A 25521-nucleotide genomic window follows, 5' to 3' on the forward strand; every position below is an offset into this window, starting at 1 on the left:
TAGATAAAGAAATTGGTTCAGGTTCCAATAAAACAAACCCACCAGGATTTTGGATTGGTTTCGATGACGCTTTCTATGCAGTTGCTGGATATCAAATCCTTGCAAATGGTCGTATCGTATATTCTCAAGACAACGCAAGAGAAGAAGCATATATAACTTCAAGCTCACAAACTACCGAACAAATAAAGAAAGTAGATGTTTTCTCAAAGACTCGACATGAAGATGTATGGAGTCATTCGGGAACATGCAGAACAGGACAAATTGTTAGTGGTCCAATTACAGCAGGAAAATCATTTGATTTTAAGCTTCGTTTAAGAATTCCTGTTAGAAGATTCCTTCCATTAGAAGCTATTCGATTTATTCCAGCTTTTGCAGGAAACATTCAGCTTAAAGTAAAGTTCAGTAGCGACGCCTTACAATGCACATCTATATCTGTAAATGATATCATTGCTTTCAATCCAACTCTTAAAGTTGCATTTGCTTCAGATTCAAATCCACCGACAAATAAATTTGTTCCATGGAATGAACCATTCACTATGATAACGAAGGCAGTAGAAGCTAGTGGAACAGTTACTATTACAACTGTAACCCAGCAACTATTTCGAACAAAGATGGATTTTAATGAATGTTTCATTCATCCAAAGTCATTCTCTTTAGACCCTAACATTTATACAGAACTTGTAGAACATTATACAAACGAGGCTTTATGTTTTCCTGTTAAAGTTATGGATTGGATTCCTATGGACGGTTCATTCTCAAAGAATACAGATAGTTCAAGTGCAACATTTACAGCAGCTTATACGCCTATTAATGTTAAAAGTATTTGGGCACTATTTAGAAAGAAAGACAACTATTATGTTAATTTTGAGAACCCTAAGTTTAAATATTTTCAGCTTTCCATGGGAGCTTATGGAAATATGCCTGCAGAACCTGAAAAATCATATGGACCTGTATTTTATGAAATGGTTGCGAACGCTTGCAATACAAACAATGATATGATAGGATTTAATGAAGATGTTATGAGGTCATTGGTGGATGATGGTAGTGTGGAACATAAATGGGATAGCTATGACAACACACATTTCTTATGTGGTTTTCCAACAGAAGTGGACTTTTGCTTCCAGCAAGGTCAAACATCTACTGCTCCAATAACATACAAATTGTCTGTTAAAGGACCTATTGAACTAGCAACTGAAAATGTACCAAAGCCACTTATTGGATTTATGAGGGATTGTTGCTTTGCCATTCAGGTGCGTGCTAATGGAATCCCAATAATAAGATTAGATGACTATAACTTAGCTACGGATGACAGTGAGGAATAAAGGATGAACGTTTATTTTTAAAGCTTATAAATGAGTTCTTCATCAAGCTCTCGTGAACCTTCACCATCTATGAAACAAACTTTACCAAACGATTATGGAGCACCTATTGAATATTTCTTACGAGCTGCACAATGGCAAAGAGCAGTCTCACCAAGGTTAGGTGTTCCACCAGCTCCTGTCAAAAATAGCATTTGGTCAAGTCCTTATATAAGATATGGTCTCCCACTAGGTTTGCTAGCTACAGCAGGAGCAGTTATGATGTTGAAAAGAAATAAAGCAAATGTTGTAAATAATACTGAAGTAGCTGAAGTTAAACAAACTCCAACACCTTCGCCAAAACCAACACCTTCACAAGCAAAACCTTCAATGACTCCTGAACCTATGGAAGTACAAACTCCTGTTCAAAAGTCAACTCCTAAACCGACTCCAACATTTAAACCAGAACCTACTCCTCAAATAAATCGTAAAACTCCTGCGTTTCCTTACTGAAAAATAACGTTATTTTTATTTAATATTAAAATTTTTATTTGATTGAAATGACAAATAAAGTCACTGAAGCAATGAAACAAAAGTTTTTGGTAGAATACATTAAATCAGGAACTATTCCAGAAGGTTTTTACATTCATACTATGAAGGATGGTAGAGTTCAGTTTAGAAAGATAAAGCAACCATTAGATAAAGAAGGAATTTTGAGAAAGATTAAACTTCATGAGGACAACATTGCTGAACTTAAGAAGAAGTTAGAAGAGTTGGAGAAAGGAAGAGAGTTATAAAGCAATGAATTCAACAGGGTGAAAAAAGAGGTGAAAAAAGAGGTGAGATCTCACCACTTCACCTAAATTTATTTTTGCGCTATGTTTTCATACGTGTGAGGGTGGTGATATCATTAATTTTTAAGTTTATTTTTTATTTTACTGAAAATTTTTATTTGGATGTAAATGACAGAACAAAAGCAACTCATACAAATCGAAAAATATAACAAACATACATTTAAACATTTATTCTTCCTTCCTGAGTATAACATGTTCTTTACACTTCATCCTAGACCAGTTGACTATACATTGACTGTGTATAAAGATTGTCATGGTAGTTTTATAAAAACTTATGATGATGAAGGTAAGTTAACAAGACTATGCATTTCAAAACTTGAGAAACTTTATGACTTCAAGTATGACTACAATAGAGTTAACATTGACGATGAAGATATAGAAGAAAATTTATGAGAACGTTTATTTTTTCATTAGTGAGTTCGTTAGTGAGGTGAAATGGTTGGCTTTGTAAATATTTAAGGTTAAGTTAGTGTTGTCGTTTGTGTTGTAAAATATACGTTAACGGTTTTGTAAAGTGTCAAATTCACATATCATGGGTAAGTAGGTGCGCAGTGCCACAGTACCCAACTAACCCATACTAACTATGTAAAGTAAAGAAAAAAACATTTTTTTATTTTTATAAAAATGCCCCCATATAGAATGGATAGAAAGTCTGCTAGAATAAAAGCAGAGTTACAAAGATATGGTTGGAGAGTTTCGAAGAATTTTAAATATAGGAAGGGAAGACCCATAAAAGTCTATGACAAATTGTCTGGTCTTCGCTACGAAATGGATTTGGAAACAGCACGTGCAAATTATCCAAACAGACTAGAGAGGTTAGAAGAAGAACGTCTTATGGACATGCCTTTCGATGTTAGTGAACCTCAAGTTGAAGGACACGACGGCTTTGCCAGATTCTACTGGAAACATGACGAACAATTGCATCCTTTGAGAAGGAAAAAAGGAAAAGGTGAAGACGCACATGCTCCCATGGAAAGAACAAGATATGCATATGAAAAGTATCGTGAAGTTAGAAGTCAAATTACATCTGGTCGAACCTTTACAGTAAACTTTGACGAAGGAAAGAACAAAGAAGGCTTCATGGGAGTACTTGCTGCAATTCAAGACGGAAATAAGAAAGGACACAATCTCAGATTGACCATAACAGATTTGGATGGTCACATTTACTATGCACATGGCAATGAACAAACAGCCGCAAAACTTCTTGACGCTTTCAAGACTACAAAGAGAGAACAAATGGTTGACTCCGACTCAGACATTTTGAATGCAATTGAAGGAATTGCAAGTGTCAAGTTCGAATGGTACCAACCTAACCCTCAAGCAGTCAGACAACATGCTGGATACTTCCCCTTCATAAATAAGTCTGACATTGACTTGACAAGGTATGGAATTTACAATTCAATTGAAACAATTGTCAATGAACCTTGTATTCTTACATGTCTCAGGAACTCTGGTCTTGTTACAGAAGAGAAGATGAAGTATCTTGAGTCATGTGTGAAGACAAGGTACATTCTCAGAGGTCAATTGGCAAAAATTGCACCGTTGGCAAATGTCAATATCCGAGTCAACATACCTACAGCTAAAGGTTCTTCACATGACGACTATGTTGTTGAGTTCAATTTACCATGGTTGAAGATTGTAATTGTCCACAACCACTTCATGTTGAACGAAAGTCTTACAAACCCATTGTTCGGAAAAGGCAAGTGCAACATTGTCAGAGCTGTAAACATTCTTTTCGAGAAAGGTTTGTTGGAACCAATTCCAGATGACAAGCTGACAGAAACTTTTGTACCAAAAGACGAAACAAACTTTTCATTGTTAGCAAGACCAAAAGTTGTTCCAGACAAAGTTCTAGTACAAAAGAAGTACACAGTTCCACAAGGAGTTGGTATGTTCGGATACCAACCTGAACCAGAAGAACTTCCAATGAGGTTGCAAGAACTTCAAGATGCTATAAACAAACTTCCATTGAGACATCCAATTGACGTCAAATTGTATTGGAGAGCATCTGAGTTAGGTCAGAAGGTTTTATATGAAACAGGTTGCTTCGACGATGTTTATGAGATAGCAGGAGAAGTTTCTCAGAAGATAAGAGACTCACTTGAATTTCCACAAACTGGACCAATTGGTTGCGACAAGTTCGACTCAGATGAAAAGATATACTATGTCGACCTTAACGCTGCATACATGAGGTTTGTCCAATATATTCCGACTGGAATTCCAAACGAAGATGGTGAGTTCCCGGGAAGGAACTATACAGTTGGAAAAGTCATACAACAACTGTATGATATTAGGAAAGCTTCAAACCCCAAACTTGCAATGACACTCAAATTGCTTATGAATTCGACATGGGGATATTCCATTAAGAAACCTCAAGAGATGAAGAGTAAACATTATGAGAAGGTCGACAACTTTGTTGAAAGGTTTTCTCCTTTTGTTTTGAAGTACGAATTCACTCAAGGTCAAAATGGCTTAGTAACCACATTAAAACCTATTGTCGAACATTGGTCTTACCCTCAGTTCGCAAAGGCAGTACTTGACAACTACAACAAATTCTTCTCCGAAGTCAAATCGAAAGTCAAGGTTTACTATGAGAACATTGACGCACTCATGACGAACGAAGAAGGCTATAACAAACTCATTGAAATGGGTTTAGTCGGTGAGAAGATGGGTCAATTCAAATTGGACAAAATTTTCACCGAAGTTCATGTCCTCTCCAAGCGTAAGTACTGGGGTGTTAAAGAAGATGGTGAAATAGTTAAACATTGCATGAAATAAAAAATTTTTATTCGAATTTGAATTAAAATGTGGGAATTCTTGGGAACGGGAAAGGCTTATTTACTTGAGGAACAGGTAAAGGTGGTGGAGGTGGAGGTGGTGGCAACCAGTCCATTTTATATTCCTTCCTAGCTAATTTCCGTTTAATTTCATGGTCGCCCTCGGAGTCTTTGAATCGGACAGGTCGAGTTACACCATTCTTGGTCTCAAACTCATATATAACCTGTTTGTCTGTATTTTCGTCGACTATGGCACGAGACACGAACATTGACCAAACGGACAAAAAGTGTCATTTCGGATGGTCAAGCAGCCAATCGCATTCGAGCACTTCGAAGAAGCCTTACGTTGCAAGGGAGAGGGTGTCTGGTGCAAGGCAGAGGTCATGAGACTCTACGAGCAGTACATCCTCAATGCCTGGGAGGACAAATCGTCCTTGAATTGGCAATTCTACCAACTCCTCTGGGACGACCTCCTACGCAACTGGGATAACGAAAGAGCCCAATTCAAAGGTCGGGAGCTAATTTTCCAAATTACCATTAATTGTGCCTACTTATCCAACTAAACACTTAAATTTACTTGGGGTTTCCCCCTAAAATAATTTTTTTACTCTTAGAACCACTCGAGGTTCTCCTTACGGTTGTTGAGCTTGTCACCGTCAATGTGTCTGACCTTCGTCTTCTTGCCTGGATTTGGAACCCATTGAATTGCGACAAGCTTGCCCATGGAGATTGAACCGCGATTCCGAAGGTTAAGGTTCAAGTGTCCCAAGTTGTTGAGGACTGGGGTAAGAACCTTGCCTGTCTCCTTGTTGCGGATTTGGTATGGGTAGGGTTGGGAAATTTCGTAACCGTCATCGGCAACAAGGGTTGCCCATGTAGCGGCTTCAGGAACTTCTTCGTGTTTCTCTTCTTCCTCTTCTTCCTCGACAATTCCTTCTTCAATTTGGTACTCACGAAGTACGGTGTTGCATGTTCTGTCCTTTCCGAGTACCTTCCAGATGGCGTCTATCTCTTCGAAGAAACGGTAGATGAGTCTGGCAAGGTCTCGGTTCTCTCTCTCGTAATTGCGCAAGGTTTCCGTGAAATCGTTCAGGCATTTCTCATTGGAAGCTTGGTTCATGAGGACATCGGCTTTGAGATTGGTCATCTCTGTCATAAGACTACTTTGGAGAGTCTTAATGGTGTTTGTCAGATGAGCTTTCAATTGGGCATTTTGAATTTGAACTGGGCGCTTGTCTGGCAACCTTGAAAGGACATCTGCTATTGTGTTCGGCTTCGGTGCTTGTTCGGACATCGAAAAAATGAAGTGGTTTGAGAATGGCGGTTTTACTTCAAAAAGCTTGTTATGACAGTTATGTCATACAACAAGTTTAAAATAATATCTTGTTCTTCTTCTGAACGTTTGTTGTCTCTTCCGATAAAAGTTTCGAACATGAGAACCAAAAAACGTTTTTTGAGATTGCGGAAGAGTTCAGGCAAACGTTCGTATTCTGGATATGTTGGGAGCAGTTCAAAACATCTGAGCTGACTTTCGGACAAAATTGGGACAATGTCAGAAAATTCATCTTTGGTCGGACTGCTTGAAGGTAAGTCCCTTACATGTAAGTAGCTCTGGTAAAGTCTTCTCATCTCTGCTAACTTCTGGAGTATAGCTTCGTAATTTAAGAGTTTTAATTTTAATTGTCTTATTCCTCTCTTGACATCTAAACGGTAAGTATCCATGAGGTCAAGAGTAGCTTTGGTAGCTTTAAGTGGAGCTATCTCTTCTTTGACTTGTGCAATTTTGGTTGCAATTGTGGTTTGAGCTCCTTCAAGTTCGCCGTCTATGTCGTTCTCAACACCTTCAACCATAGCTTGAAACTCTTCATCGGTCCATTGAGTTTGGTGTGGGACGAATTTAACTTGCTTCATTCAAAAAATGAAAAAAAAATGTTTTTACTCTAAACATGCCATGTATATGGCTATAAGAAACTTACCAGAAGGCTTCTTCTTCACACGAGTCTCTGGTAACTTGAGAGTTCTTGTTGGAGTTGGGTCTGGAATTTCAATTCTTGCCACCATAAACTGTGTATTGACCGAACTTGCATTTGCAGGAAGACCGGTCACTACAAGGTTCACAGTTGAAATAGTTGTACTCATACCTGGTGAGTACGAGTGTGAGTAAAAACATAAAAAAAGTGAGTTAAAATGAGATGTTGACTGAATTGGTTGGATGTCGCCTTCACAGGTTATGTAGAACGGCTGACCAGAGAAGTGAAGGAGACCCTTGAGAATTTGGTTCATTCTTGGGAAAGGGTTCTCTCTGTTTGGAAGTAGTATCCAAGGACGCTTGGCAAAGAACTTTATAATGGCTTCCTTCTTTGCTTGCTTTATGTCGTCGAAGGCTGTCCCGTCTGGTATTTGAATTGGAATTCCAGTCGAAGTCTCGAGATTCAAGGCAGCCCTTCCCGTTATCCAACCGTTAACGAGCTTGCCTTTTACATTCTGCCTGAGGAAGTCTTTAACAAGCTCGTTAATTTCAATTAGGTAAATTGCCTCGTCGGTAGGTTCGACCTCGACCATTGCTACTGTCAGTAAAAGTACTGCTACTGTCAGAAATAGTACTGCTACTGTCAGTAAAAGTACTGCTACTGTCAGTAAAAGTACTGCTAGTAGCAGTAAAAGTACTTTTTCTGACAGTAAAAAGGAAAATTTGAGAGGGTTTTCGACGATAAAGTACTGCTACTGTCAGTAAAAGTACTGCTACTGTCAGAAAAAGTACTGCTACTGTCAGAAAAAGTACTGCTACTGTCAGAAAAAGTACTGCTACTGTCAGAAAAAGTACTGCTACTGTCAGTAAAAGTACTGCTACTAGCAGAGATTTTTATCGTTGTGGTCCGACAGGACACAAACGAATGTCCGACGTCCCACCAACCGAGTCCATTCCCAAACCAGAGGAACCTAAAGAACCACAACAGTCTCCTCAGCAACCTCAGTTCCAGCAAGTACCTCCGAATTACTACCAATTTCCACCTCAAGGTTACTACCCACCACAAGGCTTCCCGAACTACCCTCCTCAGCCTATGCCTTACTTCCCCAACCCTTGGTTGTTCCAGCAAGCTCCACCCCAGCAATTCCAATTCCAATCTCAATCGAAGAGAGACCAAGACTTCGAAGAAGGTCTGAACCGTTTACGCAAAGAGTATGCTACAGCTCCAATGGAAGATGACAGGCTTTCAGTCTCTTCCCTAAGGTCGACCAATTCGACTCGTACCACAGATTCGGTTCGTGACCGTGAAGACTACCTCAAGCAGTCTGAGAGACTCTTCATCTTACAGCCATTTACAGCTGGAGCTCTCAAGAACATGCGCAATTACGAAGGTCAAACACCAGCTGGAGACCGCAAAACAGACGTGCTTACAAGAGCAGTCCAACTGGTCAAGACAAAGACTGAGATAGTCGACTTCATTCTTGCAGCTTGCCCTTACAAGTAAAAAAATAAACAATTACGAGTTAAACTTTTTATTCTTTCTTTTCTGAGTTGTTTAGAGCTGGTTTCTCTTGTAGGAACCTTTCGTACTCTTCCATGGTCATGTAATTGCGAATTTGGTACGCAATTCCAGGTTCGTTGTTTTTGAACCTTATGTATGTAACGCTTCCATCCTCCTCAGGGAAGTAAGCTGCTAACATCTGACCAAGTTTTCTCGGTGACTCGGAGCTCATTAAAAATGTCACTTTTTAAACGTTAAGTTTTTAGTCTTATTTTATCCTTTGTTTGTCAAGGTAGTATTGGAGCGCAATTTCTCCAAATTCTCTGTGTCAGAGTTCTTCAGCATTTTCCAAGGTGTACCTGGAGAACTCAAAGAAGTTGTCAAGAACATACTGCCATGCTGCTCTTCTGAGTTCGTCGGTATTTTGGAAGTGTTGCACCTTCGAGTCTGCGGACATGAAAAAATGACACTTTTTCTATTAAACCGTTTTGGCATTTCTCATGAGTGAGTATAGTTCTGCCGAACCATTGGAAGAGAAGAAGTACCCTTGCTGGCAAAAGACAAAAATAGTTACCTTAGTTGTCATTGCAATTGTACTCGTAATTGAATTCATTGTACTTCTCTTCACGTACATAAAACTCAGCAATGGTATTTGCTTTAAGAAGCTACCATCTTACTAAGACTAAACACTTAGATTTTTCAAGCTTGACTTTTTACAATTTGAACTTTGTTTGCGTAGATATGAATTCTGAAAGAAGTATGAGGGTCTTGTATGACTTTGTACTTCTCCCATAGTTCATGTCTGTCAAACTTACCTGCCATGGACTCTTTCATAAGTTCCATGAAATCGTCTTCGGACAATCCGGGGAAAAGTATTATGTTAGTAAGTATTCTTTTGACATCCTTACTTAAACTCTTTGCTGTCTGTACACAAATGACAACTGAGATGTTAAAGTGTCTGAGCTTCTTAAGAATTCGACACATATCTTGTTCTCTGTTCTTTAACAAAGGATGAGAAGCAAAGTCATCTAAGATAAGAAGACATCTATGAGGGTAAGTCTTCCAATCGTAAGATTGCAATTTCTTCGAAATGTATTCTATCTCTTTCTGTTTGTTTCTGAAGTGTTTCTTCTCTAATATTCTCTGCATTTCCTCATTTGGGTCTTTAAACTTAGAATTTATATACTCATTTATAGCATTATACTTCAAAACTCTTCTTTGGTACTTCTTTATCCAATCTAACAACTCAGTATCCTTTATACATACTAACTTAGACTTCTTTATAATATCTTTGAACGAATTGACGGTTTGGTCAAATTGACCAGAAGTCGAACAAATAACAACTAACTCATAGAATGGGTTCTTCTCATCTAGTTCTTGTTGTTGTGCAGCCATTTTAAGATAAGTGAAAGTCTTACCCGACCCAGGTGGTGCAATTAGACCTGTTATACCATTCTGAGCAAATAAGAACTTGTCATGTATAGGCTTTATCTGAGCATTTTCTAACTTCCTCTTGTTCTTATTTAAAACATTCTCAAATTTCTTGTCAATGTCAGCAAACTTTTTTTCTAACATATTTTTAGAAAAATTAAAATTTTTATCTTTTAGAAAATGTCTAGCGATTTCGCTATCTATATTCGAGACAAGCTTTTTGACAGCAAAACATCTGTCGACCATAAAATCTTACATAGTGTAAATAAGAAAGGTGAATTTGTTCTAAAGTTCTGTTTCTGGGAATATGACAAGAACCATAAAACATTAAGCAGAGCAGTCTTAAAATTTGTCAATGACAGACTTGTTGACAGAGATGACGCCGATTGGAAAGATGAAGTCCAACAAAAGTTCTTAGAATGCAAAGAAGACACATGCGCTGTTCTTGAAGATGAAATAGAAAACAGAATAGATGAGCTATTAAAGGACAAAGAACTTTTACATAGATATGGTTCTGAGAAATTTGACATAACTCCACCAGAAAAGAAGAAGAGAGAAAAGAAAGAAAAGAAAGTAGAAGAAGAGAAGAAAGAACCTGAACCAGTTCCAGAGAAAAAGAAATTTGACATGTAAAAATAAAATTTTATTTTTAGAACATTTCTGGGTCAATGTCAATGTTCTCTTCCTCTTTAGGAGTAAACACTGGCTTAGACTCTAAAATCTTTTTACCCAATTTACCTTGAACTTCTACAACTTTAGACTCATAATATTCATAGTCGTCTGTCTTCTTTGGTTCATAAGGTATAACAAGTTTGTATGCTTTGCCTTCTTTAAGTTTTGAGAACCTTCTGTCAAAACTTTCTTTGACTGTTAACAAACCTTCTATGTCTAAGTCTTCAAATTTCGCACCATTTTTAGTCACAATAGCAAACTTAACTGGTTCGATGTTCCAAACTTTGCTGAATGAAGACTTTTCAAAATGGTAGAAGTAAACATTCAAATATGTGAATGGGTCTAGTTCTTCTTTAAGTCCTGACATGTACTTGTTTACTGAGATGAATTTCGTCATCTTTTCTATCGGATAAAAAAATATTTTTTTAAAATTTACTCAGAAAAAATTTTCTTTGTATATACACCATTCTGAACATCTAAAAGACTTTTGACATTTGCCAAGAATGTTCGTTTAGAAGCTGCCATATAACCATATTCTTGACAATATTGTTTATACGAATCGTACAATGACCTTTCATCTAAACACTCAAAGTCAGTTTCATCTATGAACAGTTCATATACACTCTTGTTTGCTTCTAACAATGTTTGTCTCTCTTCGGTATGTGGAATTTGTCTTGGATTGAACTTTGAAATATCTAATGTCATAAAATATGAGAACAAGTGGTTGTAAAAGTCAGATGTCAAAGTTTCTGCTAAGTCGTCAAAATATTCTGTATCTTGCATATGAGAATCTGACGTTCTGACAACTACATATCTTCTGTCAGAACTTTCTAACTTCATCGGAACAGCATTGTTTGAAACCATAATGAAGTTTGCAACATTTTCACAAACTCTTTGGTCTTTATACTTTCTTTCAACAACTCCAACTTTGTCTGTTATAAGACTCTTCAAAGCATCTGAGTTCAAAACTTTTGTTGTATCTATACTTTGAAGTTCATTGCAAACTATAAGTTTCATATTCTCTATTGAGGAGTTAAACTTGCCACAGATGTTTTCTAAGTTTGTCATATTAGGGTTCGAATAACCTTCTAACAGTTTGCATAAGATATCTGTAAAGAATGTGTTCTTACCTGTTCCTTGTTTTCCAATTATAATGAGAGCAGTTTCATTTTTAGCACTTGGATGTTGTAAGATGTTTGCAAACCAACATATACTCATAAACCTTTTCGTTTCCATTGCATATAATTTCTTTGACATGGTCTAACCAAGCTTCTATAATATTTTCTTTCCATTCTACTTGTTCATATTTATATCCAGTGAAGATAGAATAGAAGTTTGGAGAAGGTGTATAGAACTTTATACCTCGAACTGAAAAATCTTCTAACTTTGACAATAAGATATCCCAAGCATCTAACATCTTCATTCCAACTTGTACGACTTTTATTTTCTTAAGTTTCTGTCTACATTCTTGTTCAGACACTATTGTTGCTCTTGGTTTGTTAAAGACAACATCCCATTCTTTCATGACATAACATTCTGGGGCAGAGTCAACATAAATGACTAAACGTTTCAAATTCTCGACTGCTTTGTTATAGTCTCTAAATGGACACATATTTCTGAATGCTTGGAAGTCATAAAAATCTGAAACATCTATTCTGTACATTTTTATAAAAATAAAAAAAATATATTTTTTTATTCTTGACTTTGTTGTTGCATTTGTTGTTCTTGAGCTATTTGTTGTTGAAGTTGTTCTTGTAATACAATACTTTCACCAGTTGCATCTTCCAATTCGAAACTTTCTGCCGTCATTGACAAATACATAGGACATAAAAGTTTTACAGGAACAAAGTTTGCGTCAACTAATGTCAACGTTATACTTGCCAAAGTGTTTGAGTTCACTAAGGTTGAAAATTCTGCATTCGAATGAACAATAGGCAAACCAGCAGAGAAAGTATTGTTTATACGCATAAGTATCTTTTGGTCATAATAGTTTCTGTCGACATTCGAATAACACTTTGAACCTAAGTTTGAAACAATATATAAGATTGGTGTGCTTAATGTCAATGGAATAGACATTCCTTGTATGACACCTTTTCCTGTTATAGGAAACTGTTGGTAGTAAAAACCAGAAATAAGTTTTGTATTATAGCTCATATCGTTTATAGTAAACTCAGTCGGACATCCAAACATAATGAAACCTGCTCTAGTTGCAGCACATGTTACACCCGTACTTAAAGTATTAAATAAGTCAACAAAACCTGTTGGTGGTATATCTGAGTAAGTATCTTCAAAGGAGTATTTTTTACCATTCACAACAATAAAGTCTTCTGGTGTCAAAAGAGCAAAACAGGCTTTAGTCGTCATTGTGTTTAAGTTAGTTTACAATATCGTCCTTGAGGACTTTGTAAGTTTGTTGTTATAGAATTATATGACTCAGGGTTTTTAGTCGTAATAGTATAAACCATTATGTCTTCTGCCATTTACTTAGCAAATAAATTTTAATGAAATGTTGTGGTCGTCAAATATTTTTATAACGTCTGGGAAACTATATTTTAAGTTCAACGTTTCACCTCCTTTCATAACGTATATCTTGTCAATGACATTATATGAAACACCACAGCAACTAATGTCGGGTTCTATTTCTTTGATGTTTATATCGTCTGCCTCTGTCAAAAGTTTCAATAGTTCTTTCAAAACTTCATGAGGTGCAATGACATATGAGTTCACTTTTACAGGGTTGTGTTCGACCAAGTTTAACATTATACTTAAAGCTTGACAAATCTTCTCCTGAGTTTGAAGTTTGTCTTTCAGTTGTTGGTAGTCGTTTCGAATATCTGCAACAGAACTTAAGTCTCTGCTAACTTCAGGATATGTTGGTTCTTTTACAGGAACAATTGTTATACCATCTTCGTCTTCGTATGGTTTCCCCACTTCAACATCTCTGTCTTTGACATTGACAACAACACTTTGACTGTTTGTTTGAGTTGGTGAATTTAACTTCACATCTGCCACCGCCATTAAACCTTTTGAAACACTTACGCTTCTATTTTTCGGAAATGACATTTTACTTAGAATAAAAAGATGGACGTATTCGGATATCTTATTGAATTGAAGCAGAACAAAGTTTATACTCACAAACAATACAAATACATTGACAGAATAGTTCTTTACACAAACAATGGAAAATGTTATAGAATAGCAGTCTTTGCTGAACCTAAATATTTTCATAAAGCAAAGAAAGTTGGTATAACTGAAATGGTGAAAGTTCTTGAAGCAGACAAAAATATAACTTCAAAACTTACAGATATTACTAAAGGAAAGTTTATAATACAATATTATGTCAAAACTGGCGTACTGTCAATATTTGACGGAGAGAAGTCAGTTCAAGAACAACTTACTGACCTGCTGCCAAAATCTGCTCGATGGAAGCTGTCGTTATGCCAATCTGAGGAGCCCCAGCAGGTTTCATCGAACGAATCTTCAAAAGAGCATCTTCCGTGAAAAGTGCTATTGGTTTTGTAAACATCTTTGCTTTCAATTCATCTGGACCGTCTCTGTCACCAGTATATTGTATTTGAACTGTACCAACAGTTGAAATACCACCCATAAAGTCTTCTGAGTCAGCAAATGGAATGCCAAGCCAAAAGTTTGAACGGTCTCCATTTGTATATTGAGTTTTTTGACCTCCTGTATGAGTCCATACTTTCACATATGGCATAATAGAACTTTGCATTTCAGGGTTAATGGTTGTTGTGAAGTTGTTGTTAAAGTTCATAGCATCTAATGTCAAGTTGTATGACCTCATATCCTCAACTGTAGAATATTCTTCTCTTGGATAATATTTGCCATCTATGTTTATATGATATTTAATACCAGGGTTGTAGAAACAAGAATAGTCATTTATAGTTCGTCTGAACAGTACAAACATAGTATCTGCATGTTTCATTGCAGTTGTTAAAGCAATATCTGTTCTTGCACCTGCGGCTCCTGGATTTTGGTTTCCAACTTCACCTGCAAAGTCTTTGACAGATATTTGGTGTATAGGGAACATAAGTGGAACTGCAATATATTTGGCAGCTAAAGCATTTGAAATATCTGGGTCCAACATATAGACTGCAAGTCTGCTTTCTATTCTCTTGCATTCAAATTTTTCGCATGTGAACTTAACTGGGTCCCAAGCATTCCAGCAGCATTGAAATAATAGTTTACTTCAGTGTTGAGGTTTGAGAAACCAAAGTCTAAGTCAACTTTGTCTTTGCAAAAGTCACAGAACTTGGCTCCACCAGTTCCAGCTACAGTAATGCTGAATGGGTCTTGTGTTGGTGCAATGACTAAGTTATTTTTGCTTGGAGTAAGTTCATAGAAATTTTTCCTGCCCAGTTTGGCAAGTATCTTAAAAACCTGAAGATGAGGAAAGATGACAAAGGAACTCTAAGTTTCAGTTTTACTTTGGTTACTGCTGCTGCAGTTTGTCCAGAAAGGTTAACATAAACTCCTGGAACGTTAGGGTCAAGTCTTCTTATTTTCTCAATAGTTGCATACTGGTCTGTTTGTTCTCTAGCTTGTGGTTGTACTGAGTTTCTCAAAGCGAACCATTCATAGTTTGCCCATGTTACTGTTTGAACTAAGTCAGAGTTAGAATATATCTTATATCCCATGAAAACTTCTGGAGCATATTGGTATCCGACATAGAAAATTCCATTGCAACCTTTCTTGTCAGACAACTTGGCAGAAGGTTTTATTTCAATGTCTTGTTCCACGTATAAGAATGAGTTGTCAATAGAAATAATATGAAACCTGTCGCAAGCAATATCTACTGTTGTTGAAGAACCTTCTCCAAACTCACCTACGTTTCCATAAGAAACAGCAGTTGTATATTCGTAAGTTCCAGGAACTATTTCTGACCTTCTAATGGCATTGTCGCATTCGTTATACCATTCGGAAACATTTCCGTTCATGGCATCCAAAACTGTTGGCGTTATATTCTGAGCGGCGTACATTTCATATGGGTAAAAATATAGAATAGTTGGATTTATGTGTCATAATAGAACCCACTCGGACCAAGCTTTACTTTCTTCCTGACTGAGTTTTTAACTCTTCTTTTTCCTTCATTGCCACTACTTTCACTAGATGAAGTTACTTCTTCACTACTTTCACTTTGTTCTACTCTTCTTCTTTGGTGTCGCTTTTGGTAACTTGCCCTCTGCTTCAAGTTGTTGCATCTTTGCCTCATGTTCACCTAGTATGTTGTAAATTTCCCATGTCCTTTTTGCCTTTGGGCTCTGGTCGCCCATCTCAGGTAACCTATATCCTAGAAAGATTTTGCCATAGTTTGTATTTGAGTCTTCGCGTATTGTTTGCATGACTCTTTCCTGAGTTTCCGGTTCAAGCTCTTCAAACAGAGCTTGTCCATATGGAATAAGCTCGTTTCCAAATATATGTTTTTGTAGCCATTCTGGTTTTCTTTCCATGTTACCAATAATATCTTTTGTGAATGGGAAAGCTTTTACCCAACGTTTCAGTCTTGCGTCATTTATTTCTGTAGTTGGTTTTATTTTGTCAAGGAACATGTTTTTCAATACTAACATTTCATTTGGTACTGTCCATTTGAGTTTTCTTAAATATTCATCCCTTCTCGGTTCATTGTCTGCAAAGTAAGTTTTTATGACATTTTGCAAACTTTCGTTTGCAAGGTCATGTACAATAGGTTCTCTTCCTTCTCTCTCCCTAACTTTCTTTCTAAACTCTTCACCAAATATACCATCTCTATGGTTCTGTGTAGTTCTTTGAGATAAATATTCTAGAACGTCAGGTGTTATATTTCCTTCAGCCATGTTCATTTCATACTGGTCCAAAATATCTGCATGTTTCATATCTTTCAATGGCATTAAAGCCGCGCTGAAAATACCAGCTATATCTGGTTCACCATTCACTTCCATTGCGTCTACAACTTCTTGGAATTGAGGTTGTAAGTTTATGAACCACCTATCCGGATTAGCTTTATGACCCCATCTCATTGTAGTTCCATAGTCTGCAGAAACAAAAGTAGGTTTGTTTCCATATTGGTTAGGTTCTGAATGAACTTTAAACAATGTTTCATTTCTATATGTTTTGTTGAAATTAAACCTTTTATTTTCACCGAGTTCAGCCAAAGATTGAACGTTATATGGTCGTAAGTAAAAAGGATTATTGTATTTGCGTACATTTTCTTTCAGTACTTCCATTCTATGCTGAATATTTTCATCTGATGTTGGAGTCTTTTGTATGTCGGCGAACATTTTTCGATATTCTTCTACTATGTCAGCCGAATTTTTCTTAGACTCTTGGAAAGATTCCATATTCTCCGCATACACTTGTTGAGGGTCAAGATTTTTCGGCTGTTCCAAATCTTCATCTAGTTCTGTGAAGTTAGTTTCCAAAGGAGGGACTTGTTCGTTTCCTTCAGGCTCTTCTAGCTGTTGTTGCTGAACTATTTCTTCCATGTCTGGTTGTATCTGAACTTCTTCCTGTTGAGTTTCTTGTACCTCATCTGCTGGCATTTCATATATTCCGAGACCGTTTTTAACAAGTTCCCTATCTAAGTCATCCGGACTCATAAACCTTTCTTCTTTCGTTCTGTCTCTATTTTTTACGCGTTTCATGAAGAGAGTTGAATTATCATTTAGCTCTGACACCAAATATCTCGGAGTAAATTCATCCATGTCATTTGGATGATATGCTATTAAATCATATCCCTTAGCGAGCTTGTATTTTCCAGGTTTGAGATTATATCCGATTTTATGCTGAACCATAAAGCTAAATAGGTTCGGGTCAGTATTTCCTTCCTTGAACTTTCTAATAGCTTCTTTATATCTGTCACTAAAGTCAAGAGTATCTGGGTAACCATAGTCTTCCTTAAGCATTTTTAAGAATTCTTGGTTTCCTTGTTCTCTACTTCTTTTATGTCCTTGCTCTGTTTGTGGTTGTTGTTGTGCAGGGTTTTGAACTGTTGGTTGCTGTGCTGGTTGTGGAGGTGGTTGTTGTGCTGGTTTTGGTTGTGGTGCTGGATTTTGAACTGTTGGTTGCTGTGCAGGGTTTTGAACTGTTGGTTGTTGTGCAGGGTTTTGAACTGTTGGTTGTTGTGTTGGTTGTTGTTGTGGTGCTGGATTTTGAACTGTTGGTTGTTGTGTTGGTTTTGGTGCATGCCTGTGTCTGTGTCCATGTGACGATGTAAATGTTTTAGGTAGTCCTGGTACAGGTGCTTCTCTTGGAGGGTTTGGTGGTATATAAGTTCCACCAGCTGGCACATATGTTCCATCTGCAGCATAATGTCCTACCTGACTTTTCGTTTTTAAGAAAGCATTTACTAGGTCTGTTTTGGTCTGTTGTAACTCTTTTTCTTGACTTTCCACAACAGTTGCTCTAACGGCGTCATAGGCACTTTGAACTGCCTGTCTCGTTGCTGCATCTGTTATTTTCGTCATATTTTTGCTACTTCTCTTAACTCTTTGTCGAAACCTTCAGACTTCAGTTTCTTTCCAGATGAGAAGTCGTTCACTAGTTTCACCTTACTATGAAGAGCTTCGAAGGCATTCTTAAAGTCAGCATTCATTAAAGCTTCATTTGAACTGTCTTCATCCGCTTGTATTTTTGTCCTTATTGACCCTATAAGTTGGGCTGCTTTAGCGTTGGCTTGGGCATCTAACCAGTCATTATTAGCTTTTATATATTCTGCGCTTTTCATTGCCTTTTGCATGTGCGTCGTTATTTTTACTTTCTTGTGCTAAGTTTTCATACTGTACGGTTTGGTTTTGCAACTGTAAAAGTTTTTCTGCCTTTACATTTGCTTCAACTTCTTTTTTATACTCATCGCTATCCATATATGTCTTCAGGGCTTTTTGTTTTATTTCTTCATCTTTCAGTACTTTATATTGAGTAGTATGGTTTTTCAAATTTATAACATCTTGTTCCATTTTTGCTACTTCTGCTGCTTTTTCTGACACTTTTTTCGCATATTCCTCTGTACTTAGTTCTTTCAGTTGTTCTTCTTTCTTCTTTTTCTCTACGTTTACTCATTTAGTTTCTTTGTCTGTCTGTCATATTCTAGTTTCTTTTCGTTTTCACTTATTTGTTTCTGTATGTCTATGTTTGACTTTTTGACATCTGCTATTTGATTTTTGAGTGAACTCAAATTCATTTGACTTTGAGGGTTATAAGCTGTTCCGTCTGCAGCTCCATAGCCTGCCATTTTCGCTAAAAGTGCTGCTCTTAAACCTCCACTCTGTGCACCAATAACTCGGTTTAAAAGCATAGGGTTGCTTGACATTTGTTGCAACATAGTGGGGTCATTCATCATTTGTTGTTGCAACTGTTGTTGTGGTGTCAGTTTTACTATTGGATGTTTCAATGCTCCCTTCCTCTTACATATATTCTTACGTAGCTTACGTGGCATTTTAAGTGAAGTAAAAAACGGTTTTTGACAGATGTTTATATGACACTTTTTGTTCAGCACAAAAAACTACTCGGTCAAAGTGTTGTCAGTTTTGTAAAATAACCGTCCTATCTTGTTTGAAAATGGAGAAAAGGCTTCTCAAAGTATACTTCCTTGGAACGCCTGTAACTTTTCCTGTAGCGACGATAGACCCTTACTTGTCCGGACAAAGTTATACTATTTTGAGTGTTCTACAAAAAAGTCACCGGCGACGACTCTCAAAAACCGTTGTGTAAAAAGTTTTACCGTTGGACATAAAAGTATATATAGAAAACAAAAAACGTTTATAGTTCATTCAATATTTGAGATGGAACGGTTTGCCAACGGTAACTATTAAATAAAATAAAAAATAGAGGGGGGTTACCGTTGACAAAAACCGTTTATTTCAAACTTTCTATGAGTGGTCCGAAAAAAAAACAGTTCATTTTTCATAATGGAAGGAAGAAAAAATGTCGCAAACAATTCGTCGACTACCTCTGCAGTTAAAGTTCCTACAACTTATGTCTCACCATTCTCAAAACCCTTACGACCTCCTATAATACCAAAGCAACTTCCTCATACAATTCAAGACAAATTGTCCAACAATTTGAGTTCTTCTTCTTCTCAAAACACAACAGAAACATCTGAAACAGTTGTCCAAACAGCACCAGAACAAGTTTCACATAGTTCTACAATTCAAGACAAATTGTCCAACAATTTGAGTTCTTCTTCTTCTCAAAACACAACAGAAACATCTGAAACAGTTGTCCAAACAGCACCAGAACAAGTTTCACATAGTTCTACAATTCAAGACAAATTGTCCAACAATTTGAGTTCTTCTTCTTCTCAAAACACAACAGAAACATCTGAAACAGTTGTCCAAACAGCACCAGAACAAGTTTCACATAGTTCTACAATTCAAGACAAATTGTCCAACAATTTGAGTTCTTCTTCTTCTCAAAACACAACAGAAACATCTGAAACAGTTGTCCAAACAGCACCAGAACAAGTTTCACATAGTTCTACAATTCAAGACAAATTGTCCAACAATTTGAGTTCTTCTTCTTCTCAAAACACAACAGAAACATCTGAAACAGATTTACAACCAATAGAACAAGATATAGTCTCTCAAACTACAAGTATGTTAACAAGAGCACAATTTCAAGATTTAATTTCTCTTGAACAATATTCGAGTAACGAAATACAAAGCGACGACTGTAACCTCTCGCTACCCGAATCCATTCAAAGAAAATACGCCATGAAAAGACTGAAATTGTTGTATAAACTTCTTAACAATTGGGGGGTCGAAGACAACACAGATTATAGTGAAATGTTTAACAAAGTCATAGAATCTCTTAAACCAATTGAAAACGACATAAAAAATCCCGGTGTTCTTGTTGACCTTTTCGCCTCAAAATTACCAGTTACAACTAATCTAATAGCAACACAAGCTATAGAGCAATTTATTTTATGTTTTCCCAAGCAATATAGACAACACCTGAGGGAAACAAGAATAGGAAAATTTCAATTGGTGTATCCTACAACATACAACTATTACGAAGAAGCAAATGAATATGGAGAACTCTCATTCCATTTCACACTTTCAGTTCCTGAGGGAGAAGAAAAAGCAATCTATCATGTACAATCTCTTGCAGGATGTGAAGGAAAACTCACATAATAACTACTGTTGCAATTGACAAACCTGCAAGAGTCGAAGACGATGTTTTGTTCGCGTCCATTGCTGGTTTTGGCATGGGAGAACCAATTCCAATTTCCCATTTCACAGAATACTCAGCACAGCATTTTCAAAATGTAGAATTCGTGTTCTACGACCATCAAAAGTTCCTGCTAACAAAACCAAAGAAACAATTTGTCTCAATATTTGTTGCTGGTCATGTGGCTGACAAAGAGCCATCAGATACTGACTATGAAGAAGAGGAGGAGGAAGAAGAAAACGATAGCGATGTCGTTCTTATCGAATAAAAACTTTAATTTTTTACTATATAATTTTTTTAGTTCTCCTCTAGGTTTTCTTATGGGCTAGAGGGCATGAAGTGCCTGGAAGCCCCACTCACCTGACCTATAATAAACATGAATAGAAAGATAATTCCTTAAAACAATGATAAATATGAAAAGAAAGAAAATTTCATAAAACAATGATAGATATTAAAGGAAAGAGAATGTGATGAAATAATGATATATATGAAGAGATGGATAATGTAAACAATGTCGATAATTTTTCTATTAGTAAGTAAATATGATGCAACATCATAATTTCCATAATACATGCTTTCTGCGATTGAATACGGCGTTTGTCCAAAATTTGATTTAAAGTACTCAGCAATTTCATAATGTCGATAATCTAATGCTGTGTGAATCATTTTATCAAACGATTTACCATCTTTGATCATTTCCGTAATAATGTTTGTATTTCCGCCTTTAACAGCATAACTTTCAGAGTGATAAGTGTATTTAGCTCCTAAATTTTTCAAGTAATTGAAACACAATTCTGATCCATAGAAAAGAGCACAATCAAGGGGAGTTAATTCATTTTCTATTTTCTCATCAATGTCAAGATTTGGGAATTTACTCTTAAGATCATCAACTTTATCCCATGCAATGTAGTATAATGGAGATTCCTTCGAATATATATTGAGAATTTCTTCTTCCGTTTTATTTTCATTGTTTTCAAATTTGAAACCCCTGTAATTTAGAAGAGCTATTAAATTCTTATTCTTGGGTTGGACGATGCATGAAAATTCGTTTGATATCTTTTGATAAAGTTCTGCAAATAAATTAATTTCTTTACAACGAATTTGTGAAAAAACATCAATCAATGAAACTGCCATTTGAATGGGTATTTTGTTATTTTTAATGAATTCTAAAATTTTCGATGATGATTGTAAAATATTATTAGAATTGACATCCCAAATAATTTTTGAAGCACGGCTCGGGTATTTGAATACTTTTATTGGCTTGAAGTTGATAAAATCACACTCACTCCCATTTGTTGGTTTCTCCGAACTTGACATACTTTTTTTTAATTACAACCTCATACGGCATTTTCCCTCCTCTCATCTTGAAACACAATTATGCAAAGGGTACAATGTAATCGATTTGACACCGGTATTATTTTTCCATGATTTTTAATAGATATGATATATGGTAATATAGCGATATATGATCAATCAAAATATCTAATAAATAATTACTATATATGGAAATATAAGGGGGAGGGAAAAAAAGTTTAGCCTTAAGGCTGCCCTTACGGCCACTGACTTTAATTCAAATTTTTGACAACTGGCATGAAGTGTCATTAAAAATTAACCCTTGACATATGAATTGAAGGCCGTGTCATAGGGGATGTAAGTGCACCCTTAAACTCCAATTGATCGAAATTTGAGAGCTTTGATAAAACGTCTACATTGCACCCTTATACAAAAAAAAATTACAAAATAAAAACAAATAAACAAAACAAAAACAAAAATAAAAATAAAAAAAAATAAAAAAAATAATTTACAAAACAACAAAAATAATATAATTAAAGTACTTCTATACCTGCTTCTTGAACCAAAGTATTTTGGACAGCGAAATCTTCCAAAGTATCTAGAAAAGCGAGACTTTTTGCCACTTGTGCAGCTTCATCTTTCAACCTCTTCGCTTTAGTTATATCTGAATCCTCAACAGTTTTGCCATTTGAAATAATTGTTGCCAATCTTTCAGTAGAAGCTTCAGCAACTTCGGAAGGTGATGAAATACCCTTTTGTATCAACTTCCTTGCTGTAGATTTGGTACAACTCGGTAACCTTAACAAAGGCAAAATATCAGATTGAACTCCGAAGTCCAATCTCTTTCTAAATGCGTTCAAAGCTGTTCCCAAGAGTGGGCAACCAACTTTCTCGCAGAATTTCGCAGTTTGGCCTGCAAAATTCGCACATGTCATCTGTAAACTTTGTGCAGCACCTCTCGATATCGAAAATCTTCTGGTCACTTCACTAAGTGGTCGCTCGTCGATCATTTCTCCCAATAAACATGCGAAATAGAACCTGTCTAATTCGTGATCGATCTTTTTGTGTTTTTCGTCTTTGTTTTTGCCTCCTAAGTGCTTTGTTTCAATGAAATGCTTCTGGAAGTTAATGATTGAGATGCCACTTACGAGTTTTGTGACTGTTTCATGCTTGGAAATGATGTTTTCCCAGACATCTGAATCATAATCTGGAGTTCGCTCGTTTGCTATTGCGGAAGGAGGAATACAAAGGTATAGCATGTGAACATCATCTTCAAGGCTTAATCCGGTCTCTACGTTCTTGATAATTCCTTGTAATTCGATACCTTCTTCAATACTCATGGCAGATTCAGCAATTGCGCGGCCAACAGGTGTAACTTTGTAGTCTTTATCAAGTAATGATCTGTTTCTGAGTCTTTCGAGTGAATTCTTTGCGATATTTTCAAAATCTAAATTTTTGTTCGACAAAGCTTCGAAAGAGTTCTTGATAAACTCGATCGCACCTTCTAGACCAGCTTTGAGAAGTCCTGTTGAGAAGCATTGCAACAGAAAACGGTCAAATAAATCATTTTCCAGTAAATGAGGATTTATGTCCTCCAAGCGTTGGCTACAGAGTTGTGAAAAATCGGTCAGTTCACTTTCCTTATCGTTCATTCCTAAAACAACTACATCTCCTCCTATTGACTCGTCTCTTCCAGCTCTGCCGGCCATTTGCGTGTACAACGAGTTAGGTATCAATCGCTGGCCAATACCATGTATATATCTGTAAGCTTCGTATATAACAACGCGAGTTACAGATCTGATATTAATTCCAGCGGAAAGAGTAGTAGTTGCAACGATGACTGATATGGTACAGTTCTTTGCGGCCTCTTCTACAATCTTTCTTTCCTCTAATAACATGCCCGCGTGATGAAATCCGACGCCATTCATCACACATCTCGCCAGGGATTCATCTAGGCCTGTATCTGTCTTGGAAAGCTTCTGTATAAGTTGCTTGCGATCACTTAATAAGTACTCGTCTGGTAAAACAACGCTCGGTAAATTCGGATTTTCATCATATATGTGGGAAGCGATGTATTCTGCAACAGAAACGGTCTGCTTGCGATTGTTAACGAAAACAAGAACCGTGGAGTTCTTTTTGTTGCGTAATACTGATCTGATTACTGATAAAATGTGTTTTTTATCATCATTTAATGATTTCATCGTCGAAATCTTTTTTGCTTCGCCATTATCGGCTACGTAGAGTGTTCCATTGGTACTTTTGAAGTAATGTTTGATCCTTGACGGTCGAGATTCGCATATGAATTTAAATCCACCGATCCATGTAGCGATTTTGTCAACATCCGACTCATTGAGTGTTGCTGTAAGGCCAATGATCCTTATATTATGCTTCTCTCTCAGTAAAAGGCACTTTTCTATCAAAGATTCGATCACTGCTCCTCTTTGTTCTTCATTTATCATATGTATCTCGTCAATCACGATGAGCTTGAACTTCTTGAAGTATCCATCCCTCAATGCACTGTTTAGTAAAGCGTGGGCCTTCTCAAATGTACAAACAGCGATTGACCCCCTTCTAAAATCGGCTCCCCCTATATTTTGATAAAAAGGGCGAACTGAGTGCTTAAAGAACCTTGCTTTGAACTCTGTAGTCTTCTCGGAAGCTAGGGAGACGAATGGTAATGCATATAATGCTTTGCCGTCTGGATCTCGCTCCAACATTTGGGCTATCGCGATATCTGCTGCAACAGTCTTTCCTCCTGATGTTGGGACAAGGATAATTCCATTTTTACCACATTTCCATTCAGGAGATGAGATTAGATCTCTCTGCCATTGCCTAAGTTTGACGATTTTCGGTGGAGGCAAACCATTAACGTAAGCATGCTGTAAAAATGGAGGAATCGATAGATCTGTCATAGTTTGATCCATATCTAACATATCTGGTTGATCAATCGTTGACTGTTTGATGATTTTTTTCTTTTTCTTCGAATTTGAGCGTTTTTTGCCGTGAATGATGCCCAATGCATCTGCTTCTGGATTTCTGATCTGTGGAATCATCATATCTCTGGGAGCCCGGAAGCGGACGGGCTCAAACATTGATTTCGAAGATTTTAATTCAAAAATTGAGGGGATTTTGCGCGCGTTTAAAAATTCAATTGAAAGCGAGGAAGCAGTTTTGCTTCACCGCCTCAAGGAATTTTGGCGGGAATTTTTTTATTACCCCATTGCAGAAAATAAAATGTATAGTTTCATATAATAAGATTTTATTATCAAATTTCCGATAAATCTTTATATTTGGCCGAAATTTTAATCAAATTTCCCACAAAAATGCATAGTTGATGAGAATACATGAAAATTATATTTATATATGGAAAGTATATGATAACAATTACTTGTTATCAAACAATTTTAATGAGATTTTCATGATTTTTTTTCTTGAATATCAATCTATGAAAGCCATTCGCATATGATATAAATTCATTTTAGATTTATAATAGATTCTATGATCATATGAATAAATCATAGCATTCTAGTTATTTCTTACATTCTAACTCTATTAATGAAAC

General features: G+C 36.5%; 17 protein-coding genes and 5 pseudogenes across 22 annotated transcripts, besides 3 other annotated features; 9 read left to right on the forward strand and 13 right to left on the reverse strand.

Annotated features, from left to right (window-relative positions):
• Nucleotides 1–2719: part of a mobile genetic element that runs on past the window's edge.
• Nucleotides 612–1322, forward strand: TVAGG3_0437780 (uncharacterized protein; the record flags this gene model as incomplete). The annotated part of the gene is made up of 1 exon (XM_051234098.1): nt 612–1322. The coding sequence occupies one exon, from the start codon at nt 612–614 to the stop codon at nt 1320–1322; it is 711 nt and encodes a 236-aa protein (XP_051103828.1).
• Nucleotides 1353–1811, forward strand: TVAGG3_0437790 (repellent protein 1 family; the record flags this gene model as incomplete). The annotated part of the gene is made up of 1 exon (XM_001306857.2): nt 1353–1811. One exon carries the CDS (start codon nt 1353–1355, stop codon nt 1809–1811), a length of 459 nt encoding a protein of 152 aa, XP_001306858.2.
• Nucleotides 2720–2791: 72 nt separating the features above from the next.
• Nucleotides 2792–4046, forward strand: TVAGG3_0437800 (uncharacterized protein; the record flags this gene model as incomplete). The annotated part of the gene is made up of 1 exon (XM_051234099.1): nt 2792–4046. A coding segment is annotated over one exon (1255 nt), but the record flags the coding sequence as incomplete, so codon positions are not given.
• Nucleotides 4047–4471: 425 nt separating this feature from the next.
• TVAGG3_0437810 (DNA/RNA polymerases family) lies at nt 4472–4930 on the forward strand (the record flags this gene model as incomplete). The annotated part of the gene is made up of 1 exon (XM_051234100.1): nt 4472–4930. One exon carries the CDS (start codon nt 4472–4474, stop codon nt 4928–4930), a length of 459 nt encoding a protein of 152 aa, XP_051103830.1.
• Nucleotides 4931–4952: 22 nt separating this feature from the next.
• On the reverse strand, nt 4953–5198 carry TVAGG3_0437820 (uncharacterized protein; the record flags this gene model as incomplete). Its single annotated transcript, XM_051234101.1, has 1 exon — nt 4953–5198. One exon carries the CDS (start codon nt 5196–5198, stop codon nt 4953–4955), a length of 246 nt encoding a protein of 81 aa, XP_051103831.1.
• A 30-nt stretch (nt 5199–5228) lies between these two features.
• On the forward strand, nt 5229–5492 carry TVAGG3_0437830 (uncharacterized protein; the record flags this gene model as incomplete). Its single annotated transcript, XM_051234102.1, has 1 exon — nt 5229–5492. The coding sequence occupies one exon, from the start codon at nt 5229–5231 to the stop codon at nt 5490–5492; it is 264 nt and encodes an 87-aa protein (XP_051103832.1).
• A 47-nt stretch (nt 5493–5539) lies between these two features.
• On the reverse strand, nt 5540–6840 carry TVAGG3_0437840 (annotated as a pseudogene). Its single transcript has one exon. A coding segment is annotated over exon 1 (1301 nt).
• Nucleotides 6841–6880: 40 nt separating this feature from the next.
• TVAGG3_0437850 (uncharacterized protein) lies at nt 6881–7093 on the forward strand (the record flags this gene model as incomplete). Its single annotated transcript, XM_051234103.1, has 1 exon — nt 6881–7093. One exon carries the CDS (start codon nt 6881–6883, stop codon nt 7091–7093), a length of 213 nt encoding a protein of 70 aa, XP_051103833.1.
• Nucleotides 7094–7823: 730 nt separating this feature from the next.
• On the forward strand, nt 7824–8221 carry TVAGG3_0437860 (uncharacterized protein; the record flags this gene model as incomplete). Its single annotated transcript, XM_051234104.1, has 1 exon — nt 7824–8221. A coding segment is annotated over one exon (398 nt), but the record flags the coding sequence as incomplete, so codon positions are not given.
• A 209-nt stretch (nt 8222–8430) lies between these two features.
• Nucleotides 8431–8631, reverse strand: TVAGG3_0437870 (uncharacterized protein; the record flags this gene model as incomplete). Its single annotated transcript, XM_051234105.1, has 1 exon — nt 8431–8631. The coding sequence occupies one exon, from the start codon at nt 8629–8631 to the stop codon at nt 8431–8433; it is 201 nt and encodes a 66-aa protein (XP_051103835.1).
• Nucleotides 8632–8862: 231 nt separating this feature from the next.
• Nucleotides 8863–16576: a mobile genetic element.
• Nucleotides 9099–9974, reverse strand: TVAGG3_0437890 (protein of unknown function, DUF4106 family; the record flags this gene model as incomplete). Its single annotated transcript, XM_051234106.1, has 1 exon — nt 9099–9974. The coding sequence occupies one exon, from the start codon at nt 9972–9974 to the stop codon at nt 9099–9101; it is 876 nt and encodes a 291-aa protein (XP_051103836.1).
• Nucleotides 10194–10463, forward strand: TVAGG3_0437900 (uncharacterized protein; the record flags this gene model as incomplete). The annotated part of the gene is made up of 1 exon (XM_051234107.1): nt 10194–10463. A coding segment is annotated over one exon (270 nt), but the record flags the coding sequence as incomplete, so codon positions are not given.
• On the reverse strand, nt 10480–10899 carry TVAGG3_0437910 (protein of unknown function, DUF4108 family; the record flags this gene model as incomplete). Its single annotated transcript, XM_051234108.1, has 1 exon — nt 10480–10899. One exon carries the CDS (start codon nt 10897–10899, stop codon nt 10480–10482), a length of 420 nt encoding a protein of 139 aa, XP_051103838.1.
• Nucleotides 10935–11519, reverse strand: TVAGG3_0437920 (uncharacterized protein; the record flags this gene model as incomplete). The annotated part of the gene is made up of 1 exon (XM_051234109.1): nt 10935–11519. The coding sequence occupies one exon, from the start codon at nt 11517–11519 to the stop codon at nt 10935–10937; it is 585 nt and encodes a 194-aa protein (XP_051103839.1).
• TVAGG3_0437930 lies at nt 12195–12982 on the reverse strand (annotated as a pseudogene). Its single transcript has one exon. A coding segment is annotated over exon 1 (788 nt).
• On the reverse strand, nt 12987–13520 carry TVAGG3_0437940 (protein of unknown function, DUF4106 family; the record flags this gene model as incomplete). Its single annotated transcript, XM_051234110.1, has 1 exon — nt 12987–13520. The coding sequence occupies one exon, from the start codon at nt 13518–13520 to the stop codon at nt 12987–12989; it is 534 nt and encodes a 177-aa protein (XP_051103840.1).
• TVAGG3_0437950 (protein of unknown function, DUF4106 family) lies at nt 13897–14610 on the reverse strand (the record flags this gene model as incomplete). The annotated part of the gene is made up of 1 exon (XM_051234111.1): nt 13897–14610. The coding sequence occupies one exon, from the start codon at nt 14608–14610 to the stop codon at nt 13897–13899; it is 714 nt and encodes a 237-aa protein (XP_051103841.1).
• TVAGG3_0437960 lies at nt 14708–15502 on the reverse strand (annotated as a pseudogene). The gene has a single exon. A coding segment is annotated over exon 1 (795 nt).
• TVAGG3_0437970 (protein of unknown function, DUF4106 family) lies at nt 15656–16090 on the reverse strand (the record flags this gene model as incomplete). The annotated part of the gene is made up of 1 exon (XM_051234112.1): nt 15656–16090. The coding sequence occupies one exon, from the start codon at nt 16088–16090 to the stop codon at nt 15656–15658; it is 435 nt and encodes a 144-aa protein (XP_051103842.1).
• Nucleotides 16577–16610: 34 nt separating the features above from the next.
• On the reverse strand, nt 16611–18933 carry TVAGG3_0437980 (annotated as a pseudogene). Its single transcript has one exon. A coding segment is annotated over exon 1 (2323 nt).
• Nucleotides 18934–19546: 613 nt separating this feature from the next.
• Nucleotides 19547–20934, forward strand: TVAGG3_0437990 (annotated as a pseudogene). Its single transcript has one exon. A coding segment is annotated over exon 1 (1388 nt).
• A 1270-nt stretch (nt 20935–22204) lies between these two features.
• Nucleotides 22205–22331: a mobile genetic element.
• A 161-nt stretch (nt 22332–22492) lies between these two features.
• TVAGG3_0438010 (plastid DNA replication) lies at nt 22493–25051 on the reverse strand (the record flags this gene model as incomplete). The annotated part of the gene is made up of 1 exon (XM_001328281.2): nt 22493–25051. One exon carries the CDS (start codon nt 25049–25051, stop codon nt 22493–22495), a length of 2559 nt encoding a protein of 852 aa, XP_001328316.2.
• Between the last annotated feature and the right edge of the window lie 470 nt (nt 25052–25521).

Source organism: Trichomonas vaginalis, chromosome V (assembly GCF_026262505.1).
Source record: "Trichomonas vaginalis G3 chromosome V, whole genome shotgun sequence".
Lineage (NCBI taxonomy): Eukaryota > Parabasalia > Trichomonadida > Trichomonadidae > Trichomonas > Trichomonas vaginalis.